The 12632-nt window shown below is 46.8% G+C and overlaps 1 protein-coding gene across 1 annotated transcript in view; it reads left to right on the top strand.

Annotated features, from left to right (window-relative positions):
- kdm2bb (lysine (K)-specific demethylase 2Bb) overlaps positions 1-4921 on the top strand; it is a 43643-nt gene extending 38722 nt beyond the window's left edge. Inside the window, exons 20-22 of the mRNA XM_076283842.1 lie at positions 2549-2710; positions 3028-3246; positions 3550-4921. Of these exons, the coding sequence (XP_076139957.1) occupies positions 2549-2710; positions 3028-3246; positions 3550-3731 (563 nt within the window). The 3' untranslated portion in view covers positions 3732-4921. The remainder of the gene's footprint in view (positions 1-2548; positions 2711-3027; positions 3247-3549) is intronic.
- Positions 4922-12632: the final 7711 nt, after the last annotated feature.

Here is a 12632-nt window from a genome sequence, read left to right as displayed (position 1 = left end):
AGCATCCGGTAACCAGTATCAGGTGGAATTTGATACTCCAAGAAGTGTTTGCCGCTGCTGACTACCATCCTCGCTATCATAGCGAGTTTCTAGAAGAGGGGGGGAATGTGATGGTCGCCATAGCGGCCACACACCGAACGCACTAACTCTCCCTTTTTCATTAAATCTTAATTATATGCTCACACTTTGATGTCTACATATTTACATTCATATTCACGTACGCTCTACATTTAGCAACACTACGAAACCAAGTAAAACGCAACACATAGACTTTTGATTTCATACAGACTTTATTGCTTAGTTCAATGGTACGTGATTGTGTGGTTGAGTGCACGCAACTTATCAATTGTGTTCCGTTACTAATTAGTTTAAGTTTGTTATTTAATGCATTTTGTTGATTTAGCCTACCATGTATCATGTTTGTGGTGTTCCTGTTTGAGTGCGGCCGACTCCGGGAGCTGTGTGCGTCATGGTATTTGGTCCGGGCGGACTTCCTGACTGTCAAGACGGAGCGGCACGTTCCGCTGGTTTAAATTATCTATGGCCACATCCATTGTGCGTCTTTGCCATGGGGGAAGGAGGAGCCTTTTTGTGTTTATTGTCTGGAGCTTTTCTAGTTGGATTATTTTGTGTTTATGCCCAAATGTCTTTGTGTAGTTTATGTATTGCTAGCATTATGTGTGGTTATCTTTTTGAATGTTTTGGTAATGTCTGAAAGTTAATTGATTTTGTCGTGTTCCCCTTTTAGTTATTCATGGTCTGGCCAGTCTGTATTTAAGTTCCCCTTTGTCTCCTTTTGTCAGTTCTTGCTGTGTGTTCATGTCGGAGGTTTGCATCGGAGGTTAATGTTTATTCTGTTTAGATACCCGTATTTTGGGCACAGAAATGTATTTAAAAAAGTAATTTATTGATTTTTGGTAATAAAACCATTTTTGCGGAATTTGCAATCCTGGCTCCCTGTGTCGACTGCTCGATCCCTCACATCCTACCAACCAGCTAGCAGCAAGCTCAACAGCCCCACCAACACCCTAACCAGCAGATTGCATCCCCTCGTGTAATTCCTCGGAATTGCATTTCTAGTTTACTCTGATGTTGTGTGGCACTGCAGAGCTAGTTTGGTAGGGGGCTAGTTTACACTTAGTTTACACGAGCACATGGCTACAGTGGACGAGCACATGGCATGATGCAGTGGACGAGCACATGGCTACAGTGGACGAGCACATGGCATGATACAGTGGACGACCGTATTTCTCAGTCCCTTTAACGCATTTCTCAGATGAAAATTGAAATTCTCCAATCTATTTGTTCAATCTCATCCTTTCACTTGTGCACATCATAAAATACATTTGTTAAAGCTTTGACTACCTTGTTTGTAAACAGTGGTGCATGAACTTGCCATACTAAGATATCCATGAGCATTTTGCTTGTAAGGCACCAACTTGCTATTGAGCAATTTACGGGTCTTTGCATTGAGGTCATTTGTGGTGATGGTGGGTGGATGGTGATGTTTGTACACGTTGTTTTGAGAAATAGATTTACTGTTGAGCAACTGTTTATGACTGTTTAAGAAATGTGCCAAAGAGACTGAGAAAAGTCTTACAAGAGCTGTATTGTCTGAGCTTAGCCTTAACCCACGTTATTAGCTAATGGCTATTTGTTATGTTCTAAAGCTGTTACACACACTGTTGCATAGCAACAAAGCAGACCTTCCTCACTGCCATTTACTGATTAGATGATGTGTATTAGAATAGAAGAGAATGCTCTTTCAGCCAGGTAAGTACCCAAGCACTTGTCCTAAAAGAAAATGTTTTTTTGTTTGTAACATTCCTGGGATTGAGTTGTCATCATCCTGAGAGTATGTTGTGGATAATGTGGCATCTCTGCTCTTTTAGTAATATGTCACCCCCTAGAGGTATTGTTGTGTTATTGCCTTGTGAGTTGCCCCTGGCGGGCTCTGTCTACCCTCTGAGAGTGTGTGTGTGTGTGTGTGTGTGTGTGTGTGTGTGTGTGTGTGTGTGTGTGTGTGTGTGTGTGTGTGTGTGTGTGTGTGTGTGTATTTTATTGGTAGTGTTAGAGCGTATTCTTTTTTTTTCTTTTATGCCTTTAATGTGACAGGACAGTGGAGAGAGTGACAGGAAGCGGGTGGGAGAGAGATGGGGTGGGATCAGGAGTGTGTGTGTGTGTGGGAGAGAGAGAGATGGGGTGGGACCAGGAAATGACCGGGGCCGGACACAAACCTGGGTGCCCGTGGGTGTGTGGACCCGCATATGGCATGAGTGCTGTAGCCACAGCTTCCCCCGTTAGAGAGTATTTAGCCACAGTGCCCCCCGTTAGAGAGTATTTAACCACAGCGCCCCCGTTAGAGAGTATTTAGCCACAGAGCCCCCGTTAGAGAGTATTTTATATAATGTGTGAGTGTGCTCTTCATAGGAGTTACAGTCTCTCTCCTAAAGGGATCTGCTCTCTGAGAGAGAGAGAGAGAGAGAGAGAGAGAGAGCCCAGTGTGTGTGTGATATATAATTTGACGGTGTGTGTATGTCTCTTGTAGGTTTGCGGACGCTCCAGTTAGCGGGCTGCTCGTGGGCAGCGGTGTCGGCTCTGTGCACGGCGAGCTGTCCCCTCCTGCACTCCCTCCACCTGCAGTGGGTCGAGGGCCTCAAGGACGCCCAGATGGAGGACCTGCTGTCCCCCCCCACCGACAACAGACCAGGTACTAGAGAACACCCCCAAAACATACACACACGGGCTAGGCAGAGTGTACCAGTCCCCCCCCCCCCCACACACACACACACATAGACCAGGTTAATAAATATTTCTCTCTTTTTCCCTTCCTCTCCATCCTTCCCCCCTCCCTTTATCTTTCCATTGCCCTCTCTCTCCCTCTCTCCATCCACCCCCCCTCTCTCCACCTCTCTCTCCCTCTCCATCTTTCTCTCCCTCTCTCCATCCACCCCCCCTCTCTCCACCTCTCTCTCCCTCTCCATCTTTCTTTCCCTCTCTCCATCCACCCCCCCTGTCTCCACCCAGGTCAGCTGGAGTGTCGCAGTAAGCTGCGTAATGTAGTGGACCTGCGTCTGGCGGGCCTGGACATCACAGACTCGTCTCTGCGTCTGCTCATCGTGAACCTGCCACTGCTCTCCTGTCTCGACCTCAGCTACTGCAACCACATCACTGACCAGTCCATCAACATGCTGACGGCTGCGGGGACCAGTACGCGCGACTCTCTCACTGAGATCAACCTCTCAGGTAGGCCGAGAACACCTGACACTCCCTGAGGTAGAAAAGTCCAGTATTGGTCCAGCATCTCCTTATGTAGTAGTTCTACCTGTGCATCTCACTAACATGTCGCTCTCCCTCTCTCTCTCCCTCTCTCTCCCCCCCCTCTCTCTCTCCCTCTCCCTCTCTCCCTCCCCCCCCCCTCTCTCTCTCCCTCCCCCCCCCTCCCTCCCTCTCTCCCTCTCCCTCTCTCTCCCCCCCCCCTCTCTCCCTCTTTCTCTCCCTCTCCCTCTCTCCCCCCCCCCTCTCTCTCTCTCTCCCTCTCCCCTGCAGTGTGCAACCGCGTCACAGACCAGGCCTTGGCCTACTTCAAGCGCTGTGGCAGCATCTGCCATATAGACCTGCGCTACTGTAAGCTGGTCACCAGGGGGGGCTGTGAGCAGTTCATCGCCGAGATGTCCGTCAGCGTGCAGTTCAGCCTGCAGGAGGACAAACTACTGCGCAAGCTCACCTAGGCAACACTGGCCAGCCACGTCACCCAGGCGATGCTGACCAGTGACATCCCCTAGGCAACGCTACTGAGCAGCAGCGATGTCCACTGAGGCAACACCGACCAGCGACATCACCTAGGCAACACTGACCAGCGATATCACCGAGGCAACACCGACCAGCAAGCTCACCCAGGGAACGCAGAGCAAGTTCAGCTAAGGAACGCTGACCAGTAAACTCTCCCTTGGAACACTGGCCAGTAAACTGACTGAGGAAGCACGGACCAGTCAATGTGGAAGGCTACGAAGCCTCTGCGCTCACACTGCTGGTCTTACACACACACACACACACACACACACGCACACACACACCACTGAGGAACTGCTATACGGCATCTTTACCTTAACTGTTAACGCGTACACACTTCAGAGGACGGTGGACCGAGGCTTGGTCAGTGAGATTACAAACAGGCTATTGATGGTCAATGATCCTTCACACTCTGTAAACATACGCGCACACACACTTGTGTGTACATACATGTACTGTACATATACACATGTGCTCACTCTGTTCGCTCACACACACACACACACACACACACACACACATAGACACACATACACGCTCATGCCATTTTGCTGCTCATGCCAAATTGTTTTGTTTTTTTAAGCACATATTTTTTTGTTGGACTGTTTTTTTATGGCGCGTGTGTCCTCCGCTGTCTGTGTTAAGTTATGCTGCTGAGCCGTCGCGCATTGCTCGTGATGGGACAAGGGACACTTTTTGAGTCCATATTTTTATATCGTTTGGGACTCCTGGAGATTGATCTTTGTTTTCAGAGCAATGCAGACCTCACGTTTTATGCAGGTTTATTTTTGTACAAGAAATTGTTTTATTTGTATCTGATGTAAAAGGCACTCAGTTCCACAGTGGTTATTTTATTTGTATTTGATGTAAAAGGCACTGTCCCACAGTGGTTACATTCCATCAGTGTCCTAGTTGTCCACCTTGGTCTGAGTTCCACTGCAGATCTACTTTCTTATGTAGGAAGCCCTTAATATCGTTTAATTTATGCAGCATCTCCTTAAACATGGGAGTTATGGGAGAGGGTACTCCATCTGACTGTGTTACTGTTTTGAGTGGGTTTATATCTGAAAACAGAAGAAAAGAAACAATTTGCACTGTTTGACATAAATAAATAGTTATTTTTTCTTAAGTGTGTTTTTAAGTTTTTGTCTAATGGATGTTAACCTGTCAAAAGCACTGTGACACTTCACAGGATACTCTGCTTTAAAGGAACACTTCCAGTGACTTATGCTAAGCTAGCTAGGCCCAGTGTCAGACTGGGTTAATATTGCATGCACAGAGAAGAGAAAGGGATGGATTCTCTTATCTAACTCTTGAGGGAGACGTCAAATAAGCTTAGTTCCCAAAAAGTTGGTGTTTTCCTTTATGTTATTACAGTTTTTTTCAGATAAACTACTCAAACTGCACCGCATAGTGAGGCCTGCAAAAGCGTGTATCTGACTCAAAATGCTTAGTTTATGCATCAGAAGCAAATATTTATGCCAATGAAACAGTCAAACATGACACAACAATCAAAATGACAAGTCATGATGTCACTGTTTATGTCAAGATAGTCAAACTGTTTTGTCTTTTTGCCAATAGGACAGTTTACTTTGTAAGTACTTTCTAATGAGCAATGCGCAAGGCTGCACTATTTTCTATTTCAAAACTACAAAGTTACACACTATTGTGTGTGGAGGGGGTTGATTGCAAGGCCGTGGATATGTTTTTTTTCTCTTGACAGACATTGTGACTGTATAAAGGGGAAAAACGGCTTTTACAGCATTGTGCAAATGAAAAATGACCAATATACAGTAACCCCCCCGGGTCAGAGCTGTGCAACACTGTACAACTTTCCTGACGTTCCTGTCTGTCAGGTCACATATATTTACTGTAGGACTGGGGTAGGACTATTTAGCAGGAAACCAGTATAGTGCATTTTGACCAATATGACATAAGCCATTGAAAATGTAAAAAAAACAAAAAAACAGCAAACATTTGTAAAAAATCAATTGCATGGATGTATCAAAGCACTGCTTTTTGTTTAAGATGGGGAGAAACTGCTTCAATGATGTGCACAAGTGATAAGATGATACAGTATGGAGTTTGAACTAACAGTTTTGAGAGTCTCCATTCTGATCTGAGAAATGTGCCAAAACAACTGAGAGAAACAGTAAATCCACCACAGCCTTGCGTCCTCAGGGTAAGGGGTCTGTAGGTGGTACTGGTCAAGTTGAACCAGAGAGGGTTGAAATGGTCAGTAATCAAGGTTCTTCGGTGGAACTGTCAGGACAAGAACCTTAGAACCTTCAGAACTAACATTCCATCAGTCCAGTCACAGGGAAAAAGCATAGAACTAACAAACATTGACATGTATTCCTCGAGCAGACACTCATCTCCAACGCGGCCTGAGGAAAAACAAACACGAGGAATAACATGTAAGCTGCCATGCAGAGGAGACCTTGGTTAGCAATTAAAACCATGTTTTTCACATCAATAAAATCCTGCTACCAGAGGATGAGAAGGCAGAAGTTTTAAATTCTAGTCAATAAGCAAACACTTTGTCAGGCCAGACACAAACAAGCAGCCCGAGGTGTAATTTCTTCATTTTACTGGTCACTCATCTATGGTCAGGAGAGGTTTTCATTTCTCATGCGTTTTGCATGTGGTGTTATGAAAATGTGTGTCAGAAGACAGAATATCATTTGATTCCTGAACAGATGGGTCAGTGATGGTATGGGTCTCTTTGCATTGCTTTTTGCATGTCTTATGCAGACATCAAACGTTTGCATTCATTACCATGCAAGGATTATGTGACATTGAAATCACATGCAAAATGAATTCACTATTGTGAAAAGTGGTTTGTTCATGGAGGAGTATTCAGTGGATGATTGATGAGCTTGCTACAGCAGAAGAGAAACCTCACATTGGGGGTGTGTGTCTGTTAAAGCAAAAAGTGTGTGTGTGGGGGGTGGCGGTGGGGGTTACATTTATTGATCCATGCTAGGCTGGAGCTAAAAGTGGTATTACCAGACTCAGAGAATGGCTGGATGAACTGGAGAAAGGTAAAACGCAATAGTTTAACTCGAAGGGAAGTTGGAAAATGAGCGTAATTCCCCAAATGGTGGCTTAATTTAGTAATTCAGCACTGCAGCATTTGAGCATTAATGTGTTAATTTAGTAATTCAGCGCTGCAGCAGATGCAGGAAACAGTGCAGCTGTTCAGGTGCACGGAACAGCAGAGACCGGGGAAGTGTCTGTCCTGCATTTCAATGAGAATTCAAGAGAACCCTCTTATCAAGTATGTCTGTCATATGGCCCTGAGCCCATACTGTGCAGTTCATACATTACGCCCTCTTGTGACCACTTTGGGAAGTACACCCAATTAGAGCTATGGTCAAGAAGGAGTCACCAACTACACCAAGTATGGAGCCCATCTGCAGTGCGTCATGACAATCCATTTTCTTTAGAATGTTCAGAAAATCAACTTCCGGTAATCTAGTAAATGCTCATGTGCACGTGTTGCGCTACGTCGCCACGTGTTACTTCCAGTAATCTAGTAAATAAGCGCTCATGCCACTCAGGCCTCTTATCCTCTAGTATACGTATATATACTCTTTATAAGTATATATCCTCCAGTACTAGTGTTGACAGACACAGCAGGAATTCTTAGCTAAGGTCTCCTCTGCGCTGCAGCTTCAATGTTCTTCTCTTGCTGTAAGTCGCTTTGGATAAGTGTCTTCTATCTAAATGAGCACGTGTAAATTTAACATATATTATTGCAGTGAAGTTATAGCTGTTCCCAAGGCAAAGTTACATACGTGATGTTTGTGAGTCAATTTCCCCTGCTATTCATCTCAATAATTCCAATCCCCGGTCTGTGCATAGATGGGCTATGTCGTGTGTGTAGGAATGTACGATAGGTTCCGATAGGTCTGGCTGAGCTGACTTCCTGTCCCAGTCAAAGCTGACGTAGCAGAGGCCTGTCTGATTGGCTGCTCCCTGGGCCCCCACAGCTCAGTGGCCATCAGTGTGAAGGGCTTCAGAAGGCCGGTCCAGCACAGATCCATCTCCACCTCTTTATCATCATCATCATCGTTAGCCCCAGAAATGGACAAAACAGAAGCAACACCGGATGATAATGCAAGATACCATATTTTATTAAATTTAATAAATTATCTTTTAATTACCAAAATAAAAAGTTTAACATTCCCAAAATACGAAGACTAGAGCTTGCAGAACCCTTTGTTGTCCTCGTTGCTGTTGTTGTTGTTGTTGTCTTGTTTATGTTACTACATCGGTGGAGCGTGCGAAGACGAGCGTCCCTAGGGGTCTGCCCTGCTCTCATAGTGGCCAACATGTGACATCATCATCATGGTCAGTTTAAAAATAGCAGCATCAGAAACACACATGTAAGCACAGTGTCGTCGCGGCTACGCCTCAGTGCACGTGTTGCGCTATGTGTCTTCATGTTGGACCCGGACCGAGGGGAGGTGGAGGGGGGGGGAGGGGGGAGAGAGTCCAGACAAGCTCTTACGATGACCCAAACGGCAGCAGCCCAGGTCGTGGGCTAGACCCATCTTATCTCAGCTGCTGTCAGAGGCTGCGTTCAGCCAACCTCAGGCCTACACTGTAAGTGTCTGGTGTGTCCTCAAGTACCAAGTATCAAGGCCAAGTGACGTAAACTTGATCATTAGAGGGTGTACGTGTGCACGTGTGGCTCTGTCATGATCATTAGAGGGTGTATGTGTGCACGTGTTGCTCTGTAGGGGGTGTATGTGTGCACGTGTGGCTCTGTCATGATCATTAGAGGGTGTATGTGTGCACGTGTTGCTCTGTAGGGGGTGTACGTGTGCATGTGTGGCTCTGTAGAGTGTGTACGTGTGCACGTGTTGCTCTCTAGAGTGTGTATGTGTGCACGTGTGGCTGTGTAGAGGGTGTATGTGTGCACGTGTGGCTGTGTAGAGGGTGTACGTGTGCACGTGTGGCTGTGTAGAGTGTGTACGTGTGCACGTGTGGCTGTGTAGAGGGTGTACGTGTGCACGTGTGGCTGTGTAGAGTGTGTACGTGTGGCTGTGTAGAGTGTGTACGTGTGCACGTGTGGCTGTGTAGAGGGTGTACGTGTGCACGTGTTGCTCTGTAGAGTGTGTACGTGTGCACGTGTTGCTCTGTCATGATCATTAGAGGGTGTATGTGTGCACGTGTTGCTCTGTAGGGGGTGTACGTGTGCATGTGTGGCTCTGTAGAGTGTGTATGTGTGCATGTGTGGCTGTGTAGAGTTTGTATGTGTGCATGTGTGGCTCTCTAGAGTGTGTACGTGTGTATGTGTTGCTCTGTAGAGTGTGTATGTGTGCACGTGTGGCTCTGTCCAGTTTGGCCCAGGACACTACAAGGACACGACTGAGCGTGAAGGGACTCCATGCAGGCTGGTATGTATAATACGCGTCCACATGTCGTGTCCACAGCTGTCCAATCGAGTTTAGTCTGGAGTGAGGAGTGAGGACGGCTAATTTAGACCTTGTATGGACTCCTTCCCTCATTGGTGGGATCTGACAGGGTGACGCTATCTGATAGGCTACCTGTACACCTGTCCCACCTCTCCCTCGACCAACCCAAGTCGATGGCGGAGTGAGATATCTGGACACAACTGGTCTGCAGACAGAACAGGCAGTAAAACATTCTATTCAAATAATATTCATCAGTACTTCAAAGGTTCTCCTGACAGCAGCAATATTAAACATTAATAATACAATTGAAAACTAGATAAGTCTATGTAGTACCACTGACTTCATATACTCTGAAATAAATATCTCTTATTTCTCTCAGTGAAACGTATGCTTGATATAGCGTGAGGAGAATTGACCTTTTCACACACTGGAAACTTATGAAAAATATAAAAAAGTCACACTCACAGTCAAAATCAAAGTCCAGTGTTTGTGTAACTTGGTCATAGAACTGCTCAAACACTGGGAAAAACACTTCATTACTTCACATCCAAGTAGCACCGGCTAGATATGTTTCTTTTTCTGTTTGGTTTCCGAGGACGTATACACTCACACACACACACACACAACTTGGACCAACGTGTTGAACAGGAACTCTGTATGACATGATATTGCTTACAGATTATTAATACAAACAAAATGGAAAACATGTGGTTTTATGTCCATCAGTACAGATACACTAAAAATGAACGAGTTCTGATATGTAAACTACGGGATTGGCCACTTGGTCCGATCCCAGCCACTGTGAGTGGCAAGTGTGTCTATGGGTGCAGACCAGTGCAGATTAAGCGCTTTTAGAAATCAGAAGAAAGTGCAAATCACACCGAGGTGGAGTGTAGTTGAGTTGGTTGAGTTGAGTTGGGTGCTGGAGAGACAGAGAGCTCCACTGCATGCATGTCCACTGCAGCATCTTTGCATGGAGAAAGAGCTGCATTGCTGTGTGGTAGACAGAGTTCTACGACTGCATGGAGAAAGAGAGCTGCACTGCTGTGTGGTAGACAGTCCCACGACTGCATGGCGTCGAGTGACGCAGTCCTGCAACGAGGCAGAGAACTGCATTGCTGCATGGTAGATAATGAGATGCACCACTGCATGCATGTCGACTGCAGCAGCCCTGCTGGGAGATGTGGAGCTGCATTGCTGTGTGGATGTCAAGTGCAGCTTCACTGCAGAGAGGCCGAATGCTGCACCACAGCATGGAGGCAGAGAGAGCTTCACTGCATGCAACACAGAGTCCTGCATCTGCATGACTGTACAGGGGCAGAGAGCTGGACCAGTAGGGGGTCATCTCTGCATGGACACAGTGCTGCATGGACACAGTGCTGCATCTCTGCATGGACACAGTGCTGCATGGACACAGTGCTGCATCTCTGCATGGACACAGTGCTGCATCTCTGCATGGACACAGTGCTGCATGGACACAGTGCTGCATGGACACAGTGCTGCATCTCTGCATAGACACAATGCTGCATGGACACAGTGCTGCATCTCTGCATGGACACACTGCTGCATGGACACAGTGCTGCATCTCTGCATAGACACAATGCTGCATGGACACAGTGCTGCATCTCTGCATGGACACAGTGCTGCATGGACACAGTGCTGCATCTCTGCATAGACACAATGCTGCATGGACACAGTGCTGCATCTCTGCATGGACACAGTGCTGCATGGACACAGTGCTGCATCTCTGCATGGACACAGTGCTGCATCTCTGCATGGCAGGCAGACTGCTGCAGGAGAGAGAGGGAGGGAGAGTATCATAGAGGCAGAGATCTGTGCTTATGCATTTCTGATGCGCTGCTGGAGTGAACAGTCTTGGAACGGGTGGCGTGTTTAGGTGTTAAGTGTAGGTGTCTGTTTAGACGCTTCCTCTCCCAGTTCACAGCCATCCAACCCATTCACCCAGAGCGGAGACGGATGAGTCCCTCCCATATTATGAGCCATGCCGCACCTCAGCCACACCTGGGCCGCACCTCAGCCACACCTGGGCCGCATCTCAGCCAGATGCTTGCCAGTCTCTGCCCCCGTATGAGCCCCTGTCTCCACAGCTGAGTCTCTGTACAGGTGTTTCCTTCCTTTCTTGACTGTGTGCTACAGTACTACACTCTATACTATAGTTATAGTATACTACAGTACTACACTCTATAGTTGCCTACACAGGCCTACACATAGCCTACACACACACACACATACACACACACACACACACACACACACACACACACACACAAGGTGTGTGTACACTATCTTTCTAATTTGGCACCTACAGGATCAAGTGTAGTCATTAGTTCTTCTCTGGTTCTGTGAGAGGTGGACAGTGCACATGGACAGTGCACGTGGACAGTGCACATGGACAGTGCACGTGGACAGTGCACACAACATGCCAAAATGCCAAAATGCTATACGTTGGTCATTCTGTCTGTCTGTCTGTCTGTCTGTGTGTCTGTCTGCACTCCTGCCCGTCTCACTATCTGTTCGTCCTGGACTCCTGTCCATCTCGCTTTCTGTCTGTCAGGAATGCCCGTCTGCCTGGCGAAGCATCTCTCTCTTGGTCAGCGTGCAGGTTTGTGGACGGTCTGCTTCTGCGAACTCTCGGCGCTACAGCACGTGGTTCATTCTCAGCGGCGTGTTGGATGAGATAACAAACAAACAGCTGAATTGCACGGAGACCATCTGTGCAGAGTCCAGCTCATCTTCTTCCTCCCATGTAAACTAGTAGGCTCACTTCCAAAGAGGCCTCCTGCCTATTCAGGAGGAAGTGTAAGTGTGTGTGTGTGTGTGTGTGTGTGTGTGTGTGTGTGTGTGTGTGTGTGTGTGTGTGTGTGCGTGCGTGCATGTGTGTATGGTGTCATAATTGTGTATGTGAATGTGTTTCTGTCTGGTGAGGCTGCTGAGAGTTGAGAGTGTGTGGAAATGTGTTCCTATATCTGAGTATGTGTGTAAATGTGTCTGTCTCTGTGAGTATATGTGTTTATGGTTTTGTGTCTGAGCGCATACGTATATATGTGTGTGTGTGTGTGTGTGTGTGTGTGTGTGTGTGTGTGTGTGTCTGTGTGTGTGTGTGTGTGTGTGTGTGTGTGTGTGTAAGTGTGTGTGTGTGTGTGTGTGTGTGTTTGACTATCTGAGTGTTTGTGTCTGTGTGTGTATGTATGTTAGCATCTGAGTGTGTGTGTGTGTGTGTGGTGTGTGTGTGTGTGTGTGTGGTGTGTGTGTGAGTGTGTGTGTGTGTGTGTGTGTAAGTGTGTGTGTGTGTGTGTGTGTGTGTGTGTGTGTGTGTGTGTGTGTGTAAGTGTGTGTGTGTGTGTGTGTGTGTGTGTGTGTGTGTGTGTGTGTGTGTGTGTGTGTTTGGGCGCA

The sequence above is a fragment of the Alosa pseudoharengus genome, unplaced genomic scaffold (genome assembly GCF_046254945.1).
Source record: "Alosa pseudoharengus isolate Yale_2024_CS ecotype anadromous, Long Island Sound unplaced genomic scaffold, YU_APseudo_1.1 YU_APseudo_1.1_scf_14, whole genome shotgun sequence".
Lineage (NCBI taxonomy): Eukaryota > Metazoa > Chordata > Actinopteri > Clupeiformes > Clupeidae > Alosa > Alosa pseudoharengus.
Note: the sequence above shows the minus strand (reverse complement) of the source record. Positions and strands in the feature narration are given on the sequence as shown.